Below are 21362 nucleotides of genomic sequence, written 5' to 3'. Positions count from 1 at the left end.
TTGTGCCTCAGGTGTGCAAGCCGGCCGGCGAACGATAAGCCAGTTTCCGGCTCCGTCTGTCACCTCCCTCCTCCGTTCCTCATTTCCCCCCCCCTTTGAAGCTCCACCTTCGGGCAAGACTGCCGCTGGACTGACGCTCTCTCCCTCTCACAACCGTTCTCCCCTCCCATTCACCCCCCTTTTGGCGATAACTCACTCCTCCTTCTTTTACTGCTCCTTCTTGTTCCTCTCCTTTTCCTTCGCTCCACGTGGGCTTCCGTCTCTCATGCGCTCATAGTCTCCAGCCAAAATGTCCCGGAGGACGCTGGGTGGAGGTCGTGTTCTAGGCCCCGCGAACGCTCGTTCTCCATCCGCTGCTGCGATCCCGTCTCCGCAACTGAACCATCCAAGGAACCTTGTCTTATCGCCCTCCGCCAGCAGTCTTTCCCTCAGTTCCCAGGCGTCCACTTCTCAATTCTCGTCCGAAGCCCAAGATCTGACCTCGCGCATCTCTCTCGAAAATGCCTCGACCGCGATACCTGCCGCTCCGGCGGCTGCCGGAGCTCAGCTAGTCTGTCCGATTTGCAGTGAAGAGATGGTATGGCAGCGGTGCTTCCCCTTCCCTCCATCGAGTGCCGGCAGACTGACCCGAGCTTGGAACTCTTAGGTGACACTACTACAATTGAACAGGTACCCCAACGCTCGCTACCTTCGTTGATCGGCGCCACACAGCTAATCCCATGTCCCTCCTGCTCTCCGCTAGACACATCGATGACGTACACCAAAACCTGGAAGATGATCGGCAAGACGAAGTCAAAGATTGGTTCAAGACGCAGATGGACAAAGCGAAGCGGTTCCAACCTCTTGCGGTGTTGAACCAGAAACTCAAGGGGCTCGACGTGTTCGAATCGAACGAGAACCTCCAGCTGCCCTTCGCGGGGCCGAGTCGCGCGTCGCCGTCCGGCCCGACCGCATCAACCCATTCAAATGCGAATCATCCGCCGCCACCGCCGTCGTCGTTGTCGGAGAGACCGCTCGATCCAGATGATATCATTACGAAGGAACATTGGCAGGGTCGGACCCTGTACGACTCGTGCTTGGAGCCGTCGTGCGGGAAGCGGCTGAACACGACGAATGGCTGCGTCAACTGTCGCAAGTGCGGGAAGCTGTTCTGCGAGGAGCATACGATGTATCAGATGAAGCTGTCGAGATCGGCGCAGCATGAGCCGGTCCGGGGTCTGTGGTGTCGGGTTTGTGAGACTTGTTACAAGTCCAGGGAGGGGTATAACGATCATACTGGTAATCTTCGACTCCTGGTGGTAATGGGAGCGGGAATTTCGGTAGGCTGACTGGCTTGGAAATAGGCTTGACGCGAGACCGGATGGATGAATTCAAGGCTGTCCGGAAACATACGGTCGACAAGGCGCTGCTGGAGGTTTCGCGTCTGGAGAAACGCCTGACGCGACTCACACAATTGTTGGCGAGCTTGCCGGTGGATCAGATCCAATCGAACGCCAACAAACTGTGGTCGCTTTCGTGGCAGGGCGACCAGCGGAAAGCTCTGGAGCAGACTATCGTCAGCTGGCAGGACGATGCAAGCGTCCTCCGCTGTCCCTTTTGCCAGCAGGAATTCTCCAGCTACTCTTTCCGCAGACATCATTGCAGAACTTGCGGACGGGTTGTATGCGGTGATCCTGCAACGGCCTGTTCCACCGAAGTTCCCTTGAGTATATCGTCCCGTACGTTGCCATTGTGAACCGTCATTGGGGAATACTAGCTTACAGAGATTTGATGTCGGCAGAGTCGGCAGTCGCTACCACACCCGCGGAGAAGTCAGATCGCGCCGGCGTGATCAATGTAGATGTCAGGCTATGCAAGGACTGCCGATCGACCCTGTTCGATCGACGCGATTTTGAGGCCGAACTCCTCCGGAAATCCCCAGCTGTGAGAGCTTATGAGAACCTCACACAGTTCGAGAGAGGCATTCGGCTCTTGTTACCGAAGTTTCAGAAGCTCCTAACAACTTTGCAGTATGTACACTATAGCAGTTTGCGCTGGTCTTCGAAGGGAGTCATTAACTTTTGTGGGCAGAGATCCTCGACGACCGCCCTCATCAGCACAAATCGCGGAGGCTTCCAAGGTCCGTAAACGACTCACGGATTCGTTCGCCCAGTATGATGTCGCGGCCAGACGGATCCGGGATATGCCGACGGAGTCGCCCACACAACAGCGCCTGCAGAAGGCCATCTATCAGCAGGCAAGCAATTTCTTGCATCTACATATGTTGCCGTTGAAGACGCTTCCCAAGCTGCTCAAACATGCCACTCCCAACGGAAATGGACGACTGCCTGGCTCCAGTAGTACCCCTGGGAGTCCGAGTCAAGGGCCCATCGGCAGCCCTCGACGTCCCGAGTCCGCTCTGGCGTCCATCAAATATGGTAGCATCGCAGCTAGCGCCAGCACGAGCAGCCTCGCCAGTGACACGAGCAGCGCTGTCTCCGCGCTGGAGGCGGAGGAGAAAGCCCTCCGGGAGCGGCTGATTGTGCTCGAGGAACAGAAGTTCTTCGTGTCGGAGATGATCGCCGACGCGAATCGACGCCGCAAGTTCGATGAGGTCAGCAGTCTGGCGATGAATGTCGAGGATCTCACGCGGGAGATAGACCGGGTCAACGGGATGCTTGATGGATTAGACTTTGAGGGTGTCTACACCGGCAATCGTCAGCCGGGTAGTTGATGGTGGTGTGCTATACTCCACGGTTGACGTTTTTTTCCTTTCGATTCTTTACTACAATTGAATTCAAGCCCAGTGCAGGCACGGCGTTGTGGGTCATTGTCAGTTTCTGCGTTGAAGTTGCATAGCATAGGCGTTTTGTATGTATGTATGTATGTATGTATGAAGTGTTATGCATGCGTGGTTGGATGACGAACGGGGAGTCCCATCGAATTGAATGATTGGATTGTTCATTGAGTGGAGTACAGCGTAGTCTAGGTATTCTACTCCGTATTGCGTGCAAGGTTTGGGAAGACTCGGAGCAGCTTTGCAAGGGAGCAGCAGCCGTTGCATGGCATGGCATGGCATGGCAGTTGCAGCGACATTTGCCTTTTTTGACATGTCCTTCCCCTCCTTTCCCCTCATTCCGACATTCTCTCGAATTTGGAACCCTATGTTTTGCTCGGAAGTAGTAATCAGTAATCACCCGCCCTCCTCTCCCTCCTCCCACCAAAGCAATCCATCCAATTCAGCAATCACGACCCCAATCTCTGTCTCTGAAAAAGTACCCGCTGCATCATAGCACTGCACTGCACTGCACAGTACTGTAGTTACAGTGCGTGCCCTAATAAGAAAATCAAGCACGCCATACGGAGCCCCCCGGACCCGAGGCCCCCGGACTCCCTTCCCCCAATCCGCAATCCGATTTCCAACGGCAACCACACCCGCCCAAATCCCAACCCAAGCTAAACTAGTACTCATAGCACGGCAACCGGCCCACGATCAAACCCATGATCCATGCTCGAGCTCGAGTTCTTCCAGGGCGGCAATTCGAGGGGAATCGAGTAGCACGAATCACACCCCCCCCCCCCAAGTTCCAACCAGTGATTAGGGCACACGTGGCCTGGCAGATTGCGGGTCTATTGCTTGCTTGCTGTATTGTACTGTACATTCACTGATTCTGCTGCTGCTGCTGCTGCTGCTGCGTGCAGGCATTGGAGAAGATAGCGGGGTTGGTGATGGTGTTCTTTCTCCTGTCTAGTCGGGCAGGGAAGTGAATTCCCCATGAGGCTAAATGTGGTCTCTATCCGGGGGTTGTGGGTTGGTTGGTGAAGTGAAGGGTTGGGGCTGGGTTGGGGTTGGGTTGGGTTGTGTAGGGTAGTAGGGTAGTAGGGTAGCCGGGGTGGGTTGGTGACCACGTTCTGTCCTTTTTTCCTTCTTCTTCTTTTTTCCCTTGGGTCTTCTTTCTTCTTCACTTGTTTCATTATTGTTTTTGAGGGTACATGCTTCGTGTCCCATGCTTATTGTTACTGATCAATTGGATCCCGAATCTGGATTCAGTGAATTAGTTATACATTCCGTGTATAAGCGAGTTCGTACTCGACTTCAATTTGCGGAACTTTTGACTCGGACGCATCGCGCTGGCTGCTGGGGTTGTTTGGCTGTGCTGCTGCTGCTGCTGCTGCTGCTGCTGCACTGTCGCTGCTGGCTGCGACTCGCTGCCTTATATTGTCGGCAGTGCTGTGCTGTGCTTGGAGAGGGGTGAGGGTGTGTGAGGTGTACTGCACACCCATCCATCAACATCATCTGCGGGGCTGCGGCTTGGGCTTGGGCTTGGGCTTGGGAGCGTGGACAGGCGTATTGGGGAGAGGGGAAAGGCGTTGCAGGTGTTTTGCCATCAATGCTTGCTCTTGCCCCCTTCTTCTGTTCACGAGATTGTGAAGCTCGCTATCCGGAGACGATCTGGGGTACTTACGACTAGCAACAGCTCAGCTTTGAGGGGTGAGGGTTGTAGTCTGTGGTTACTTACCCACTTGCTTGTAGGTATCTGTGCCTACGTCCGGTTGGGTTAGGCGCTCCTCTTGTTGTTGGGGTGCCTCGCCTCTTTTCTTGCCTCCTCTTGTTGTGATCTCGACTACTTTGCGTTCCGACTCAGGTCTGTCTACAGGGTGTACATCGCACGGTGTTACATACCACGACTACCTTAAAGCCACACTACGCTCTACACCCTAACATACACCCCAACAAGCAAAAATGGCCGACCCTCCGCCCCCCAAAGACAAACTCGAAGTCGCCCTCTTCCTCGCCGCCACGCAAGGCTACGACACCATCGTCACCCTCCTGCTGGGCACCCCAGGCGTCAAACTCGAGAGCCGTGACGAGCTCGGCCGCACCCCGTTCTTCTGGGCCGCCGCGCACGGCCACGACAAGGTCCTGCAACTCCTGCTGGGCACGGGGACTGTCGACCCCAATGTGCGCGAGACGGCCCGCGGCGGGCTGTCGGCGCTGAGCGCCGCGGTCGAGGGCGGGCACGCGGCCGTCGTGACCCGGTTGCTCGGGGTCGGGGTTGACGTGCAACCGGCGGATGGGCAGGGGAAGACGGCGTTGATGTATGCCGTCGGGAGTATTGAAGATCCCGGGGTTCGTCTGGCGATTGTCACCGCGCTGGTGGGGGCCAAGGCGGAGGTGAATGTTCGGGATGAGGCGGGGAGGGTGCCGTTGGGCGTCGCGGTGGAGAAAGGGGATGCGGCGGTTGTCGGGGTTTTGGTCAAGGCCGGGGCGGATGTGAATGTGAGGGATGGGAAGGAGGAGAATGGGGTCAGGCCGTTGGAGGTGGCAGTTGATAAGGGGGCTGTTGACGTTGTAGAGGTTTTGGTGGATGCGCAGGCGGATCCGAATGCGGGGTTGAATTGTGAAGAAGAGGGGGAGGAGGGTGAAGGAGAAGCTGCTGCTGCTGCTGCTGCTCGGGCACCGCCGTTGTCGGTGGCGGTGGAGAAAGGGAATGAGACGATTGTACAGTTGCTGCTAAAGGCTGGCGCGAACCCCGATGCTAAAGACCTGGCTGGTCGCGCACCTCTGTCGGTGGCGGTTGAGAAAGGGAATGAAACGATTGCGCAGTTGTTACTCAAGGCTGGCGCGAATCCGGATGTTAGGGATGAGGACGGGAGGCCGCCGTTGCTGTGGGCTGTGGAAAAGGGCTCCGAGGAGGTCGTGCGGTTGCTGATCGCCTCGCGGAGAATCAACCTTGATCTCGTGGATGATGCAGGCCGGTCAGCTCTCTGGTGGGCTGCGCGGATGGGTTTGCTCTCGATCGTGCGGTTGCTTGTTCGGCACGGGGCCGACTTGGAGATTCGACCGACAGAGCCTGAGGATGCACAGCAGCAGCAGCAACAACAACCTTGCGGGACTGCCTTATATCAAGCCGGTCGACGCGGTCATTTTGAGGTGGTCAAGTATCTGCTGAAGAAGAAGGCGGACATCAATGCCCCAGCTCGGGGCCTGTCCCTTCTGATGTCCTTGGTCTTGTATGATCGGGGCAAGCGGGGACGGAAGATGATCGAATTGCTCCTTGACGCAGGGGCTAATGCCAACACCAAGGATACCTCCGGGCGAACGATTCTAGACATCGCAGCAGCCGATGGCGATGTTGAGCTGGCTAAAATCGCCCTCGACAGCGGCGTAGGACTCGAGGCTACGGCAGAGGACGGCATGACGGCGTTGCACCGGGCGGTCATCAACCGCCACGACCACATCATGGACATGCTCCTTGACTATGGTGCCGACCCGGAAGCCCAGGACGGCAATGGGGATACGCCTCTACATTTTGCAGCCGCCAGCGGTCGGCGGAATTTGTTCGAATTGTTCCTGGAGAAGTCGCCCGATATCAACGTGACCAACTTCTCCGGTGAGAGCCCCCTGCACAAGGCCGTCCAACGAGGCCGGCGGAAAATGGTCGAGTATATGGTCCGCAACGATGCGGACCTCGAGGTGCGTGACGACTACAAGCGAACGCCGTTGCTCAAGGCAGTGGGGGCGGAGAACCACGTTATGAGATTGCTGGTCAACAAGGGAGCTCATGTGCATGCGAAGGACATGTTCGGGCAGACGGCGCTGCATATGGCGGCAGAGGCCGGGCTGGCTGACGATGTGTACTTCTTGCTGGGCCATGGCTTGTCGGCGAGTCTGCCGGATGATCGTGGTCGCACCCCCAAGGAGCTTGCAGCTAAGAATGGAAGGAAGGATGTTGTCGCCCTCTTTAAGCGGATGGAATTGATGGCGCCGAAGCAGGAGGAGGATGAGGATTCCTCGGAAGGATGAGTATATCGGCTGCGGGAGGAAGATCATTGGAGTTGTGGATCCTGTGTACGTATTATCTTGAGTTTGGATTAGCGCATGTACAGGTTGTCTGTGAGACAAGTGCACTGTACCTTTAAGCGACGATGGATATCGTCATATAGACTAGAATGGAGGGTTCGGCGGGTGCGTCCGAATCATGGGCAGCAGTTAGGAGGTTTCCGCCTTGTAGCACAAACAAACTGATCATCGACAATGAGCATATTAACGCAGAAAAAAAGAAGGCTCACACATCAATGGTAAGTCAGAGCAGAGAGATGGTGAGGAGCAAAAAGTGAAGCCCAACGCGGGGGTTGAACCCGCAACCTTGAGATTAAGAGTCTCACGCTCTGCCGATTGAGCTAGCCGGGCTGACTTGTTGAAGGTGAAAGCAACCTTGGTCTTATATTAAAAGATAATGCTAGTCATGCACGCCACCAAATCGGGCTTAATGCTACTATCACGAGTGGCTGTCGTATGGAAGACGGTGAGATATGGCTAAACGCTGCCCTCTAGTCCTCAGGCATACTTGTTCGACTATTCCGCCAGGTATGCCAGTCAGCTATTCTTGATCCCTTTGGAGATGGTTACACTACGACGGTTCATCCTTCTCGAGCCCGGTCTTTACCCGTTCGTGTCTAACGGACAAGATATATCTATGTGTATGCACTCGGCTAGGCCCATCCCATGGCCGACAATCCGAAACGTGGCCTACACCGACGGTACATACAAAGCAAGAACACAGCAGAAACACCACAGATGCCACCACACGCACAAAAGTCACACACCATGACGAGACAGACGCACCAGAGCAACTGACGACGAGGCCGTCAAGTTCATACAACCCGAGCCCAGCCCAACAAGACATTGTCGATGCTGCGCTCGGTATTCCAACTCTTACACACCTGGAACAAGACACAGCAAGTGACACAGCTGCACATGAATGTGGAGCCATCCAAATCCTGACTAGCACAGCTGGTGTACCTACTATACCAAGTACATCACTCAGACCTGGCGTCAATCGAGCCGCTCCCATGGTTGCCACCTGGGCAACCATCCGCTCGCCAGCCCAGCGTTGACGCGCAGCCAGTCGACCAGGTAAGACCCGAACACCAACTGAGATGCCCCAAAATCTATAGCCTTGAAGATACATATAACGAGTGTCACATCCGCTGAATAGTTCCCAGTGCCACCCCAACACCCGGTCGGGACACAATGGTGAAGGCTACACATTCCACCTGGCGATCATGAAGCTCTCCGGTGTAATCCTCTTCAACAAATCAGCCCGGCTAGCTCAATCGGCAGAGCGTGAGACTCTTAATCTCAAGGTTGCGGGTTCAACCCCCGCGTTGGGCTTTCATTTTTGATTGGTTTTACATCAGCTTCTCTTCTCCTTTTTTTGTATCTTTTACCCGAGATAAAACGAGCCTAATAGTTCACGGGACCGAATCACCAACTGAAACGTAACAAATACCCACCTTGTGAGTTTGGTGGTGCATCCTACGCTGCCAATAGGGAACAATTGCTAACTGGAGCGTACCTTATAGAGAAGAATTCTACGGCAGAGTCGACGCTCGGCTCTCTTGCTTTTCAGCACCAGTATTTTGGTTGTTGCCTTGAAGGCACTGACGCCTTCTATAGAGCGAAAGATCTATAACATCTTCAACAACCAGCCCGGCTAGCTCAATCGGCAGAGCGTGAGACTCTTAATCTCAAGGTTGCGGGTTCAACCCCCGCGTTGGGCTTTAACTTTTGCTTTCGATTTTCCTTTTTGCTGGTCGGATCATAGGGGACTCGTGCCTCAAGCAAGCATCATTGATTGACCAGCCCGTATTCAGACTGGAATTCCAATAAGCGGCCCGCATCGGGCTCAAACCATGCATTCACCACAAACAGATACTCCAAAGAAAGGATCCACAATAGCCAACTGTCACTGTACATTGCCCACCCTACCACTTGCAAACAACCACCCTGAGGCAATGGCAGGTGATATTTCCTCCCGTAGAACAAGCCCTAATCCTCGTCCAGCATTGTTGAGCTCGACTCCCCAATCATCATGCCCCGTCTAGCTTTCTCCTCCGTCAACTGCCGCACGGTCTCAGTCAAAGCCATCACCTGCTCCTTCAACTGCACGAGCTCGGCCGTGGTACTATCCACATGGAGGTTCGGCGCAGTTTCCTGGACGGACTGCCTCCAGGCATCGTCGATATCGAAGTCCACCTCCTCAGCAGCATGCTCCCACTCCTGGACACTATCGTCATCCTCTTCCCCACGGCGCCGGTTCCATCTGATCCGCCTCGCGTCCCGGACCTCCAGGAATGCAGTAATCAGCAGAATAGGCGAGTAGATAATGCCCATGATCACATCGTTCAAGCTGGCATAGTACTGCCGTGGCAACCACCACTCGAAGGGGAGAACTAGGAAGATAATCTCCAGCAAGTTGAAGGCTTCATTGTAGACATTAGCCCCAGCTCATATCCGGGAGCAACAGAACTTACGAGGTATAAAGACGTTTTCGTCAGGAGCCCGGACAAATTGCATGGTCTTCAGCGCAAAGGCGGCCATGTATTCATCAATGGCATTTCCAGAGATGTCCTCATAGGCACTGTTGTACAACGCAATGAGGATATTTAGCAAGACTAGCAATAGTCAGTCACCATAGCGAAGTAGAGAGCGGGGCACTCACTCGTCATCACCACGAAGTTGAAAAGGTAGTAGAGAATGATGCCGAAAGGAAAAGCAAAGTCTTCGAAAGTGCCGAACTCCGGACTCTGCATGATACTGTTCGCCATACCCTGGATGATGCTTCTCGTGATCGGAATGTCATTGTCCACTTGAGCCATACCAATGAAAGCTTGGAAGAAACCCGCCAGCACGACAAAGAGAAGAGCAAAAAATATCAAGCTCTCTTTCATCATGACCCGTAGCACCACAAACATAGCACCGAAGAACCGGAATGAGTCGAGATAGAGCATCATGCGCATCCAGAACATGGGTCCTGCGAAGGCTAGAAAGTTGTAACTGAGCTCATTGAACTTCTGCCGTTCGGCATCATGCACCGACGGGGAATGAGCCAGAGCCACAACTCGTAGAACGAAGGAAACCACCAGGAGAGAATAGAGGGTAGAGTTGAAAGCGTTCCAGAAATCGATGTAATGCCAGCCGACCTTCCAGACCTTGGCGATCTCATCACAAATAAATGCGAGAGTCATCACATAGAGAACACCTTCGACCACATCCAAATCACCAGAGGGATTGACCGTGTTAATGACCTGGGTATACAGACCGAGATACACCAGAGAAAAGAAAATCTGACAAACGTTTTGATAAAGAGGTGTCCGCATACGATCGGGATGGAAATGGACCTTGAAACTCGTATTGTCCCTCTCCTGGTAGGGCACGAAGTTGGTGGGATTACCTTCCTGCTGGCAGTACCAACCATTCCAGAGATAGCGGATACACTTCTGGTATCCAGAAGACCCGATCACCCTGAGGGCATGGAGGTCGACCGCGCGCTCAATGACATTGGCTGGCACGGTCTCCTCGCCATCAAGAAAGAGTGAATACCGTTTCAGCAAGACCTGCGCAAGGAGGGCATCTTGATCTTCCTCGCTCTCAATTCTAGAAACAGCCAGTCTAGTCAGTCCGCGTTATCACGAGGCTTGGATAACCCTACATGCGCTTCGCGATGACTTCACATGCAAGAGCTCGACGTTCATGCAGGTCTGAATCCCAGAGCTCTTCCAGAGCCTGGATCTTGAACCAACGTAAGCATACGAGCAGGCAGAAGGGCACGCAAGCCCGTAACTCATCGCCACCCGCCTGACAAGCGGTCTGGATGACATTCTTGGTGATAATCCGACTGTTGGGAGCGGTGAGGGCATCCTCATCGACCTCACACGATATAACCTGCTCGATCTGGTATTTAAGTCGAAGCGCAATCCTAGTTACCTCCTTAGAGGGGCACGTAGAGGAAACTTCATCGTCGGTGAAGGTGGGGAGCACTACCATGGCCGTTAGCTGCCTGATTTCCGGCTCGTATTCTACGCTGGGTTGCACAATGACATGACGTACGACGGTGTCGCTCCATATGCCGACGATGTCGAGTCCGCACAGGGTCAGTGGTAAAAATATCTCGCCAATGGCCCATCCTTTACCGAGACAATCGAAAGGTCGACGTGGGTGAGAGAAGACTGGGTTGAGTGGGAAGAGTCGAGAACTTGGGAGGACAAGCTGAATGAATGAACGGGCGATGATGGGTAGACGGTATACCCAAAACGGCGTCTAGTCTAGGTCCAAACAAGTCGAGCATCCCGCCTGCCCCACCAATTTACTTTTCCTCAATGACTTACAGTGCCATTGAGACTTTTTTTTTTATGGCACTGCACTCAAAACCACTACTCACTGCCCACGTGGAATCAAAACCTAGCTACGGCAAGCATGGCTGGAAGAATTATCCTCCCACTCCCACACCTGGTAACATCGACATCATCAGGCGTATAGCCATAAATAAAGTCATAGTCAATGAAAGAACAGCAGAAAAGGGATTTTGAGTCAGTGTCTAACATGGCCACTGGCGAGAAATCGTAGATCAAAGAAGCTTATGTACACCAGAATCTGCGAAGCTCCTCTCGGTCGGAGGCCAGTCCTCACCAGAGGCGTAACCAGCAGCTACTGCAGTGGCTTCCTCAACACATGAGACCGAAGGTTGCCCCCTCGTTTCCTCACATGGTCTCGACCATCGCCGATGATCTCGATTCGCCCCGTCGCGCGTCAAACCGTACCTCCGTCTCATAAAATCGTGTCACGTCCAAAAACTCTATTGAACTTTTCCGATCCCTGTCCATCGTGCTCAACCATGTCCTCTGATACTCGATACTGATTAATCACAGTTCGTTAGACGAACTGTTGTATCCTCCACCGTTGACCATCATTTGAGCAAGCCCGTAGACCACCAGACGGTATCAGTCGGCATATCCATGCGCGATTTACTCAAGGTTACCCTCATCGCTCTCAGAATCATCCTCATCACCGCTGACCAACATGACCTCACGCTCACGCTTCTCCATGAGCTCCTGGAGGGCAGCATCATCGTGCTCAGTAACGGCCTTGGGAGCCATCTTGACCGTGCAGGCACCGCCGGACTCCTTGATCTTGGCCTCAATCCGTTGAATGGCCTCCTCGAGCTGCTGGATACCGATAGCCTTGTCCAAGCACTGGCTAGTCAAGACGTACAAGGGCGGGGCGACCAGCTTGACCTTGATCTGGCTTTCGGCGGAGTTGTTGGCCTCAGCGGTGCGCAGGGCCTCCTTGACTGCATCGATACCATCGTAGCCGAAGCAGGTAACCTCAATATCGGCACGGACCTTGGTGGGGTGAGGGGTGAGTCTCTTGCTGATATAATGCGTCAACTCCTTCTTGACAGCTTCGCTGGGGAATTCGACGTCGTTCCACACATCGGGGTTCCTAAGATAACCATAAGTTACACGGTCCATCGGTGGCATTGTTGCCCGCGAGTGCAGCCTTACGTGATGGAGATCTTGAAAGCATCGTGGGAGTGGCCGTATTTGCGGTTCAAGGGCCATCCGATCTGCTGGTATAAGGTCTCAAGAGGGGTTTGGGTGGCCTCGGCGACATGGCGCATGATGGAGTGCACGGCCTTGCTCTTGTTGTATCTCTCCTCACACTTGATAACATCCTCGGGGGAAACACGACGCTTGGACAGATCGATATAACCTGATGACGGGGAACAAAGAGATGTCAGCGGGCCCCAGTTCGATGACGGCCAGATCAGTTGCCCTTACCCTTCTCCTTATCCACACGGAGCACGATGACGACCTCGTTACGGCCAATACGGATGAGCTTCTGGATACTGCGAATACGTCTGCGCGACAGTTCGGAGAGCAGGATCATGCCGTCGATGTTGTCATATTCCAGCAGCTTCACGTATGCGCCCATTTCGGCGATCTACGCATTGCAGAACCGCGACTGTCAGCCAATGTCTCCTACCGTCACTTCTCCCAGATCCAGCAGATGCATACCTGCTTCACATTGACCATGACATAGCTGTCCACCTCCGGGTACTTCTCCTCGTAGAAACGGGAATTTGTCAACGACATTTTCGGCGGGGTTGCGCCTTGTGCTGGGCAGAGCTTTGAGCGGGGTGGAAAGGTCGGACTGGGGCCGGGAGAAAATGGGATAAACGAGACTGAACGGTCTCAAGTCGATATTGCCGGGAGAACCACCGAAAGGGGAGTGAAGGTGTTTGCGAGATGGGGTAACGAGGCTTGCCACTTAATCGGGATCACAGAAGCACATTTCGAAAAACCCACATTTGGGCCTCGCGCTTGGCTGAGTCATCACGTGCCATGCGGGTGATTCTCACCGCTCGGCAGAATCCACCCGATAGATAATGGCTCTAGTACGATAAGGTAGGCATTACTTCATCCCCAACCTTTTAACTTGCCATTTCTTTGCCTCTTACCACCCACTGGGATTAATTAATCACTCACTCTTTTAGATGCGTGTGGTGGCGGGGTGAAAGGAGATTGGAAGGGAGCTCCAGCTTCAGACACGTTGCTCGGCACCGATTTTCTTTTCTCTTCCGCCCCATTGGTCTTTTGGTATGTGCCTTCGTCCAATGTCTACTAAGTTACCCTATCCTATCCTATGGCTTTGCTTGCTCCGCCTATCTGCTGACGATCCCGCTAACTCTCTTAGCAGTAGCCACCGCGCCCTGCGCTACGAATTCCGCGCTTTTTGACTCGCTGCTTTGCCCTGGACAGTCCATCTCCTAGTTGTGCTATCTTAGTTGTTTCATTCTTTGGAAATATTTTTGCAATCTCTTTTCTTTCTACCACATCTGCCGCATATGGCGTTTAACGCACTCCTCTAGACTGTCGCATTCCAGATATATTTGGTGACTCGGTGGATCTTCCTCGCGACATTATGCCGGAGACAAACGAGCATCTCCGACAACACCGCTCTTTGCGGGATCAGATCGTGGGCCTTTTTCAAGGATTTTCGCGAAGCAGCTCCGATGCCTCCCACACAGAACGGATCATCGTGCCCCGAGAACCTAGCGACAGAACCCGCTTGCTGAAATCCTACGATGGCGATGACCCTGCATGTGGTCTGAGAGATGCTTGCAACCACGGTACATTTTCACCAAGACCGGGCAGTGAGGAATACCACGATGGTACTCCTGGGCCAGATTTTGTCCAGGGGCCCGAGAATATGCCCAGGACAGGGTCAACGGCAGCCTGGCCGGCGAAAAGCTACAGGTCTCTGTATGTTTGGGCTTCAAGTCGGTTTAACTGGGCGCAAATGCTGATGGCAACAACCTCCAGGTATATCTCATACTACATCCCGTTATTTAATTGGATACCCCAATATCGTTGGTCGTTCCTGCGCGGCGACCTCATCTCCGCCTTGACAATCGCATCGATCTATATCCCAATGGCTCTTTCTTTGGCCTCGAATCTTGCTCATGCACCTGCAATCAATGGACTCTACTCTTTCGTGTTCCAACCTTTTATCTACGCAATCCTTGGAAGCAGCCCCTTGTTGCTTCTCGGCCCAGAAGCGGCTGGGTCTCTGTTGACAGGTACCATTGTCAAATCGAGTGTCTCGCAGGGACTGTCACGAGAGGATGACGAAGCTGCGAGCGCCATGGTTGTCGGCGTCGCAACTGCCATGGCAGGCTCAATGATACTCGTAGCTGGATTGACCCGGTTAGGCTTCCTAGACAACGTCTTGAGCCGACCGTTTCTCAGAGGCTTCATCACCGCAATTGGCTGTGTCATCTTTGTCGACCAGCTCATCCCAGAAGTGGGCTTAGCTGACCTGGCGAGGGATGCGGGCGTCAGTCATGGAAGTACAGCAGAGAAGCTCGTCTTCCTGCTCCGGAATCTCAAGAGCTGCCATGGTCTGACAGCCGCAGTCTCCTTTACCAGCTTCACGATAATCATGCTTTTCAGGTACGTGATTTACCCCCCAAATGGAGTGGTCGAGTCTCTAACATGCGGATCACACAGAACACTCAAGAAATTCTTGGAGCCACGGTTTCCTCAGGTTGTCTACTTCCCCGACCGGATTATCGTTGTCATCTTGTCAGCCGTTCTTACCTGGCACCTCGGCTGGTATGAGAAGGGGCTTGAAATCCTCGGGCCCGTCCAGGAGACAGGCAATGGGATCTTTGCGTTCAACTGGCCTTTCCAATTCCAGCATATGAAGCATGTACGGACAGCCTTGAGTACGTCCTTTGTCATTGCATTGCTTGGCTTCTTTGAGTCCTCCGTTGCTGCCAAAGGGCTGGGCGAGAAACGAGATGGAGTGCAGGGCATGCCCGTGAGCGCCAACAGAGAAATGGTGGCGCTGGGCGTTGCAAATGTTGTTGGTGGCTGTTTCATGGCGCTTCCTGCATTCGGTGGTTACGGGAGAAGCAAGTTGAATGCTTCCACAGGGGCGCGATCCCCGATGAGCAGTATCTTCTTGAGCATCATCACCGCCGTCTGTATCAAGGTGATCCTGCCTTATCTGTACTATTTACCGGTGAGTTGGTCCCTATACTTATACCATTCGATTAAAAACTGACGGCATATTCCAGAAAGCCGTGCTTTCCTCTACAATTTCAGTGGTGGCATACAGTCTAATAGAGGAGTGTCCTCATGATGTGGCTTTCTTCATTCGCTTGCGTGGTTGGACAGAGCTCACATTGATGATTCTTATCTTCGGCTCGACAATTTTCTACTCCTTAGAACTGGGCATTGCGCTGGGAATCGGATTGTCTATTCTAATCCTGATTCGCCACTCCACCCAGCCTCGAATCCAGATTCTCGGTAAGGTCGCTGGTACAAATGATCGATTCGACAACGCTGAACTCCACGGGGAAAACGTGGAGCTCATTGAGGGTGCGCTCATCGTTAAGATCCCGGAGCCCCTGACGTTCGCCAACACCGGCGACTTGAAGAATCGTCTGCGCAGGCTCGAATTCTACGGCACCAACCAAGCGCACCCTTCCCTCCCGCGCTCGCGACCCCCCGAGCATAACAAGAACATCATCTTCGACGTGCATGGGGTCACCAGCATCGATGGCTCCGGGACACAGGTTCTCTCCGAGATTGTGAATGAGTATCTCAACCTCGGAGTGAGAGTGTTCTTCTGCCGTCTTCCCAATCGCAATGTCTTCCGCATGTTCGAAAGGAGCGGCATCGTCGACCGCTGCGGCGGCATGCAATATTTTGTGCACAGTGTTGATGAAGCACTGAGACTTGCCGAAGCAGAGGGTGGACCCTTGGAGCCTTGAGCTCCTCGTCGCAAGGCGAGCCAAGTTCGCCTCTGGGAGGGCTGTTCGCATTTGGTTCTCCCCTTCGGCATCAATGCCATGTATAGACGTGACACGTGTTTCCGATATATCGCTTGACATTTTTTGCTGGTTATAGCCCCCGTTAGATTTGCTGATAGCGATGGAAGCCCTAGAGCTCCAACCCTTGGTAATTTGATTAGAGCTTACCTTTTCTTTCCCTGCGTAAGGGTGGCATGCTGCATTCAGCCTTCAAGAGACCCATGGCTCTCACCCTCCACCCCGGCTGCTCGCCGCACCACGTCTAGAAGCAGCATCTCAGCGGCGCGTAAAGCAACCCGATCCTTAAGACTCAACACAGTAGCGCCAGCAGCAGGAGGAGGAAGTCCCCCACCATCGTGTTCCTCGTCGTCGTCCTCCTCACCATCCTCAGCACCCACCTGCCCGGCACCGGCACCGGCACCAGCACCGGCAACCCCAACCAACTTCATCTTCCCATCCGCGCCCAACATAAACCCCCCACAACTAACCCTCGTCACCCTCACCACATCCCCACCCCCAAGCCCCTTCCCCTCTTTCAAATCCACCCTCATCGCCAGATGCGTATCCAGATACCCCGCGATCTTCCCCAGCATATCCCCACCCCCGGACTGATCCCCCTCAGAAACCCCCCCAATTAAACCCCCAACCACCCCCCGTGGCAAACAAACATCCAACCCGCGCAACCCCGGCGCCACCGGCCCCTGAAACCCAAGCACGATATGCACATCCCGAACCACTGCCCCGACCACCTCTTCACCGCCACCCTCAACCGCAGCCCCACCCTCAACTTTGCGAGCCTCCTCGCGAACGCAGGAGAGATACCCCTCCAACGACCCACCCAGGAACCCAGACGGGAGGGTCAAGCCCGCGGCGTACGTGTCGAACGTCGCAGATAGAAAGGCCAGGAAGGTGTGGCGGAGCGTGGCGGGGAATTTGGTGAGGAGAAGGGGGAGATGGGTTGTTTGAGTGTGGGCGTGCGAGCGGAGGGTTCGGTGCGGGGCGTGGGAGCGGGCGTGGGAGCTTGATGGAGAGGGTGCGCTGGTTGTTGTGGAGGTGGTATAGGTGGAGGATACGGCGGAGGGCGTGAGGAGGGCGGCGCGGTAGGTTTGGGTTTCGTAGGTCAGGGTGATTAGGATGCCGGCGCCGGGGGTGCCGGGGGTGGTTGCTGGGCGGCGCGGGCGGCCGCGGGGGCGGGAGGGGGTTGGGTCGTTGATGTTGTTGTTTGTGGAGGGCGAGGGCGAGGGCGAGGGCGAGGGCGAGGGAGAGGGCGAGGGGTTCGTGGTGGTTATCGCCCTGGTGGTTGTGGTGGTTGCGTGGCCGGACAGGGAGAGCGTGGGGATGGGTTCCCAGGTGCAGGAGAGTAGGGCGCCGGTTTTCGACCGGGGGTCTGCTTCGTCGGAAGCGCCGACTGTTTGGAAGGTTGCGCCGGAGACGGAGGAGGTGCCGGTGAGGTGGTCGCGGAGGCGGGCTGCGTAGGTCTTCAGGGCGTGGTGGTTGTCGAGGAGGGAGGGGAATTCTTTGCCATGGTGCAGCGGGGAGAGTCGGTGTAAAGTCCAGGTTGTGTTGAGGAGGCTCAGGTGGGCCATTGTTGCTTGGGGATTATGGTGGTTACTATGTTTTGTGATTGTAATGGTGGAAAAAGAGGGAGGAAGATAGGGAGAGAGCGGAGGAGGAGAGTTTCACATGTCGCGCCGGACTTGGTAGATGCACAGAAAGTTACTGAGTAGTTACTCCGTAAGTTCGCCCGCGGAAGAAAACCATCTCTTGGCAGGGAAGAGCTGCCGCTAACCCCGCCTTGCGCAAGATTTACCTCGGAAGAATTCTAACTTTCTAACCTTTAAACAACAATTCACAGTCAATACGTAGTCTGATTTGGAGTCTTGTGCCGATTCCGAAATATGCTAGAAATTCAAATTGACGCTGCGGCGTTGCAGTCATAAAGTTGACACCCGCTGCGTCCCCCGCCATCATAGACACCGAAAAACCCCCTTCCCGCTGGAACCTGGAACGCCTTGCCTCAAAAAACCAGAGAATATGCAGGATAACGCAGCGCTTGCTAAACCCAAACCGGAATGATTCACGCATGCCAGCCCTCTCTCACGCGGCACTCGCGACAGGACAACAAGACCGGCAGCCCGGGCCAGACCATGACGCGATCGACATCATGGGGCGCCGCATGCCTCGAAGCCAGCTCTTCCCCTACCACATCGAACCAGACGTCTTCTACCGATCCGTGGAGGTGAACGTTTGGCGAGATCTGGAACACCAAGGACTGAATGTCGTCCTTCTCGTTCAACGTGATATCGTTGTGGAAATTGTGCATAAACTCCTTTCGCTGCATTCGCTGACTCCCGCCGTCCCCAATCTCCGCAGAGAAATACTCCACGATCCGCGAGAACGGGGATACGGTGAGCAGTGACCCAATCCAACTGTCATCCGACACCGTAGGCTCATCCGGTGGTACCGTATACCGCAGGTAGGAGACTAGGAGTTGCATGCAGTGGTGCGTGGCTATAAGAGTCGCCGTATCGGTGAAAGGGGGTGCCTTGATTATCTTTACTTGCAGCTCCCGGTACATGACTTTACGAATGTGAGGGGGGATGGGAACCGGAAGACGCCCGGCCTCAAATTCCCGGAGGAGGATGTTGGTTTGCTCTCGTCTAGCGAGAGCATAGGTTTCCAAAAAGTAGAGAGCATAGTACCTGGGGCAAGGAGTCATATGTCAGAGGAACTCCATCGGAGACAAGTCGCAGGGTGATACTCACATCAGGGGAGTGAGGTAGAACCACAAACGCGCGGTCGTCTGCTGCACAAAAGCAGACCGCTCGGCCTTGGAGGAGAAAACCGACTTCATAAAGCCTGGCTCACTGTGCACGAACCGATCCATGACACGATCCGCAAGGTAGCAGCTCAACTTTGAACATTGCTTCTGCCGACGGCGCAAACTGAAGATGTACTTGAAGGTGTAGATATGGCCCCCCCTGGCACTCTTCGCAGGAGGGAACAGGTCCGACAGAAGCACTACATCATCCTCCGGACTTCTAGTATAGGTTTTCTCGCCGTCGATAGGGGAGGGAAGCGTTCCGCCGCGGCGTTGTCGCAGATACTGCCGGGTGATCCATTGTTCTTGGGAGGTCAGTAGCTGATAGAATGACTTGCAGACCAGCTTCAGCGGTAATAAATCGGTGACGCCGCAGTGGGCGAATATCTTGATCTGGATTTCAACGGGGAGGAGGTCCCAGGGGGCCGAGGTCGGTACTATGTCCACTCTGTCAACATTGGGAAAACCCACGTCAGTAACGAGCACGCCTCGAGGCTTGAGCGTCGGTCATCTATCTTCCGCAGGGGCGGTCCAACGTACAACGACACGGAAGATGGCACTGCACCGTGTTTGGAGGAATTGCTCTTCTTGGCGTCGGATCTCTTGCCTCTGTTGATGGCAGCGCGTGCTTTTTTGGCTTGCAGCATAAAATTGTGGAATGTACTCATCGTCAAGTACCATTCGACATGAGGAGGCCAGCTCCAACTTCAGCACTTTGAGAATAGACAGCTTGACACCATAGAGAGCCCTGATTTCTCTCGTCGATCGTTTAAAAGGGATTCTCCACTGGCGCCTTTTGGGGGGTAGAGGGGCGATGACTAAGCAGGGCTGAGCAAGAGGATTGTTGCTAATTTAGAAGCAGGCCACGAATAGAAGCGGACCACACGGGGTGTATAGGCTGGGTGAGGTGAATCTGGTGTAGGTAGAGGTAGATAGAGGCGAGATCATGTTCAAAAGATGAGACTAGAGAAGGAGAGAGAATGGAGACGGAGGCAGATACGGTCGTCTGAAACGGACTGCTGATTGGGGGCTGGATTCACTACTCGTGGCGACTGAGTGCAAGAGATGACCAGTCACTGACCAGTCAAGCGTTGCAATCGCGTCGAATTCCGCTTAAGCGGCGGCTAACTAACCATTAGCCAGCATAGTCTAATGACAGGTGAGAAGGAGGGGTGATTTTATGTCAACTTCGCAGACATGCATGCATAATAAGGTAATCAAAGGATTGGAGAGGGGTAAGTAATGTCAACTTAGAAGCAAGCCGTGTCACAATCCGGAGTCGGACTTACGTCATTAGGAACAGGGGTCAGCACCAGCTATTGTTCACTTCTTCCACAACGAGGGGCACGCTGGGCATCAATCTTGCCCTGCACAGCTCACTTAATCTGAGAATCCAACCTCCTTTGTACTGAGTCACCAAGTCTTGCCGATAGGAACTATGTCCGAGAATATCCTCATCGTCGGTGCTACCAGAGGCTTGGGGTCATCCCTCAAGACTCTATATGCAGGGAGACAATCCACGAAGACGGTTTTTGCAACCACCCGAGATTCTACGAAGCCAAAAGACGAGCCTCTCGTCTCATGGATTCCGAACATTGACGTGTCCAAACCTGATGTCGGCCAAAGTTTGGTTTCCCAGCTGTCCTCATCTGAGAAGATCTCAACAGTCATCATCTCCGCGGGCTATTTTGGGTTCGAGACATTTGATGATCCCGATTGGGAGAAACAAGTTAAGATGTATACCACCTCTGCTATTGGGCCTGTCTTTCTAGTCCATCACCTGGCCAAAGCCGGACTCTTGGAGGCCGGTAGCAAGATAATTCTGGTCAGTAGCGAGAGTGGAAGCATTACGTTGCGTCATGAGAAGGAGGGTGGCGGAAATTATGGTCACCATGCCAGCAAAGCAGCTCTTAATATGGTCGGGAAGCTGCTGAGTTTGGACCTCAAAGACAAAGGAATCGCTGTCGGCATAGTCCATCCTGGGTTTATGCGCACGGAGATGACAAAGGGTGTGGGATTTGACAAGTACTGGGATGCCGGCGGAGGTAAGTCGTCGAATCGTTTGCATGTGTCACCTGTTTCTCGTTTAGAGACACACTGACCACTTGTCCTTGCAGCTGTCACCCCAGATGAGGCAGCAGAATCGCTCGCTTCATTTACAGACACGTTTGACATCAGCAAGACCGGACAATACTGGGCACCGCGGGGCCCCAGGTTTGTGTAGCCCTTTTTGAATATTCAGAGAACCAAGCTAATCTGGCCAGGGACATCGGGACTGCCGAGCCTGTCCTAGGTAGCGACTTGCCGACACCCCTCCAACTGCCCTGGTAGAAAGCTTTTGCAATGTTGAAGCTAGGGCTGGTACTGTGGTAACCAGAAAGCTCCGTTTCTTC

The 21362-nt window shown here is 54.1% G+C and overlaps 7 protein-coding genes and 3 non-coding genes across 10 annotated transcripts; 5 read left to right on the top strand and 5 right to left on the bottom strand.

Annotated features, from left to right (window-relative positions):
* Positions 1-289: 289 nt before the first annotated feature.
* BO95DRAFT_471118 (putative vacuolar segregation protein (Pep7)) lies at positions 290-2912 on the top strand (the record flags this gene model as incomplete). Its single annotated transcript, XM_025589569.1, has 5 exons — positions 290-566; positions 712-1278; positions 1344-1718; positions 1781-2009; positions 2071-2912. 5 exons carry the CDS (start codon positions 290-292, stop codon positions 2711-2713), a joined length of 2091 nt encoding a protein of 696 aa, XP_025445758.1. The 3' UTR covers positions 2714-2912.
* A 4189-nt stretch (positions 2913-7101) lies between these two features.
* Positions 7102-7174, bottom strand: BO95DRAFT_t57. The gene has a single exon. It is a non-coding gene; the product is annotated as a tRNA-Lys (tRNA).
* Positions 7175-8085: 911 nt separating this feature from the next.
* On the top strand, positions 8086-8158 carry BO95DRAFT_t63. Its single transcript has one exon. It is a non-coding gene; the product is annotated as a tRNA-Lys (tRNA).
* A 316-nt stretch (positions 8159-8474) lies between these two features.
* On the top strand, positions 8475-8547 carry BO95DRAFT_t64. Its single transcript has one exon. It is a non-coding gene; the product is annotated as a tRNA-Lys (tRNA).
* Positions 8548-8815: 268 nt separating this feature from the next.
* Positions 8816-11162, bottom strand: yvc1 (putative potassium ion channel Yvc1; the record flags this gene model as incomplete). The annotated part of the gene is made up of 5 exons (XM_025584855.1): positions 8816-9273; positions 9301-9441; positions 9489-10423; positions 10479-11021; positions 11155-11162. The coding sequence occupies 5 exons, from the start codon at positions 11160-11162 to the stop codon at positions 8816-8818; spliced, it is 2085 nt and encodes a 694-aa protein (XP_025445757.1).
* Positions 11163-11309: 147 nt separating this feature from the next.
* BO95DRAFT_439510 (translation initiation factor eIF2 subunit alpha) lies at positions 11310-13181 on the bottom strand. The gene is made up of 4 exons (XM_025585750.1): positions 12844-13181; positions 12607-12769; positions 12331-12538; positions 11310-12268 (listed from the first exon to the last, which is right to left on the bottom strand). Exons 1-4 carry the CDS (start codon positions 12919-12921, stop codon positions 11791-11793), a joined length of 927 nt encoding a protein of 308 aa, XP_025445756.1. The 5' UTR covers positions 12922-13181; the 3' UTR covers positions 11310-11790.
* An 89-nt stretch (positions 13182-13270) lies between these two features.
* BO95DRAFT_439509 (SulP family inorganic anion transporter) lies at positions 13271-16317 on the top strand. Its single transcript, XM_025585749.1, has 5 exons — positions 13271-13425; positions 13526-14091; positions 14152-14781; positions 14839-15355; positions 15411-16317. Exons 2-5 carry the CDS (start codon positions 13751-13753, stop codon positions 16107-16109), a joined length of 2187 nt encoding a protein of 728 aa, XP_025445755.1. The 5' UTR covers positions 13271-13425; positions 13526-13750; the 3' UTR covers positions 16110-16317.
* A 34-nt stretch (positions 16318-16351) lies between these two features.
* BO95DRAFT_460267 (uncharacterized protein) lies at positions 16352-17734 on the bottom strand (the record flags this gene model as incomplete). The annotated part of the gene is made up of 2 exons (XM_025588720.1): positions 16352-16756; positions 16817-17734. The coding sequence occupies 2 exons, from the start codon at positions 17732-17734 to the stop codon at positions 16352-16354; spliced, it is 1323 nt and encodes a 440-aa protein (XP_025445754.1).
* Positions 17735-18215: 481 nt separating this feature from the next.
* Positions 18216-19643, bottom strand: BO95DRAFT_439506 (F-box domain protein). The gene is made up of 3 exons (XM_025585748.1): positions 19510-19643; positions 18914-19417; positions 18216-18850 (listed from the first exon to the last, which is right to left on the bottom strand). Exons 1-3 carry the CDS (start codon positions 19635-19637, stop codon positions 18226-18228), a joined length of 1257 nt encoding a protein of 418 aa, XP_025445753.1. The 5' UTR covers positions 19638-19643; the 3' UTR covers positions 18216-18225.
* Positions 19644-20005: 362 nt separating this feature from the next.
* On the top strand, positions 20006-21348 carry BO95DRAFT_471112 (oxidoreductase, short chain dehydrogenase/reductase family superfamily). Its single transcript, XM_025589568.1, has 3 exons — positions 20006-21014; positions 21087-21183; positions 21234-21348. The coding sequence occupies exons 1-3, from the start codon at positions 20408-20410 to the stop codon at positions 21298-21300; spliced, it is 771 nt and encodes a 256-aa protein (XP_025445752.1). The 5' UTR covers positions 20006-20407; the 3' UTR covers positions 21301-21348.
* Positions 21349-21362: the final 14 nt, after the last annotated feature.

This window comes from Aspergillus brunneoviolaceus, assembly GCF_003184695.1.
Source record: "Aspergillus brunneoviolaceus CBS 621.78 unplaced genomic scaffold BO95scaffold_10, whole genome shotgun sequence".
Lineage (NCBI taxonomy): Eukaryota > Fungi > Ascomycota > Eurotiomycetes > Eurotiales > Aspergillaceae > Aspergillus > Aspergillus brunneoviolaceus.
The sequence above is the reverse complement of the archived record's forward strand: the minus strand, read 5'-3'. Positions and strand labels throughout refer to the sequence as shown.

Excerpts from the sequence above, each read along its gene's own strand:
- BO95DRAFT_439510 (XM_025585750.1), bottom strand. The coding sequence starts at position 12,921 with ATGTCGTTGACAAATTCCCGTTTCTACGAGGAGAAGTACCCGGAGGTG. Across the intron at positions 12,770-12,843 it reads TCATGGTCAATGTGAAGCAG|ATCGCCGAAATGGGCGCATA; the intron begins GTATGCATCTGC and ends TGCAATGCGTAG. Across the intron at positions 12,269-12,330 it reads GCTTTCAAGATCTCCATCAC|GAACCCCGATGTGTGGAACG; the intron begins GTAAGGCTGCAC and ends TGGTTATCTTAG.
- BO95DRAFT_439509 (XM_025585749.1), top strand. The coding sequence starts at position 13,751 with ATGCCGGAGACAAACGAGCATCTCCGACAACACCGCTCTTTGCGGGAT. Across the intron at positions 14,092-14,151 it reads GCGAAAAGCTACAGGTCTCT|GTATATCTCATACTACATCC; the intron begins GTATGTTTGGGC and ends AACAACCTCCAG. Across the intron at positions 15,356-15,410 it reads CTTATCTGTACTATTTACCG|AAAGCCGTGCTTTCCTCTAC; the intron begins GTGAGTTGGTCC and ends GGCATATTCCAG.
- BO95DRAFT_439506 (XM_025585748.1), bottom strand. The coding sequence starts at position 19,637 with ATGAGTACATTCCACAATTTTATGCTGCAAGCCAAAAAAGCACGCGCT. Across the intron at positions 19,418-19,509 it reads GTGCCATCTTCCGTGTCGTT|AGTGGACATAGTACCGACCT; the intron begins GTACGTTGGACC and ends CAATGTTGACAG. Across the intron at positions 18,851-18,913 it reads TTCTACCTCACTCCCCTGAT|GTACTATGCTCTCTACTTTT; the intron begins GTGAGTATCACC and ends TCCTTGCCCCAG.
- BO95DRAFT_471112 (XM_025589568.1), top strand. The coding sequence starts at position 20,408 with ATGTCCGAGAATATCCTCATCGTCGGTGCTACCAGAGGCTTGGGGTCA. Across the intron at positions 21,015-21,086 it reads GTACTGGGATGCCGGCGGAG|CTGTCACCCCAGATGAGGCA; the intron begins GTAAGTCGTCGA and ends TTGTCCTTGCAG. Across the intron at positions 21,184-21,233 it reads TGGGCACCGCGGGGCCCCAG|GGACATCGGGACTGCCGAGC; the intron begins GTTTGTGTAGCC and ends TAATCTGGCCAG.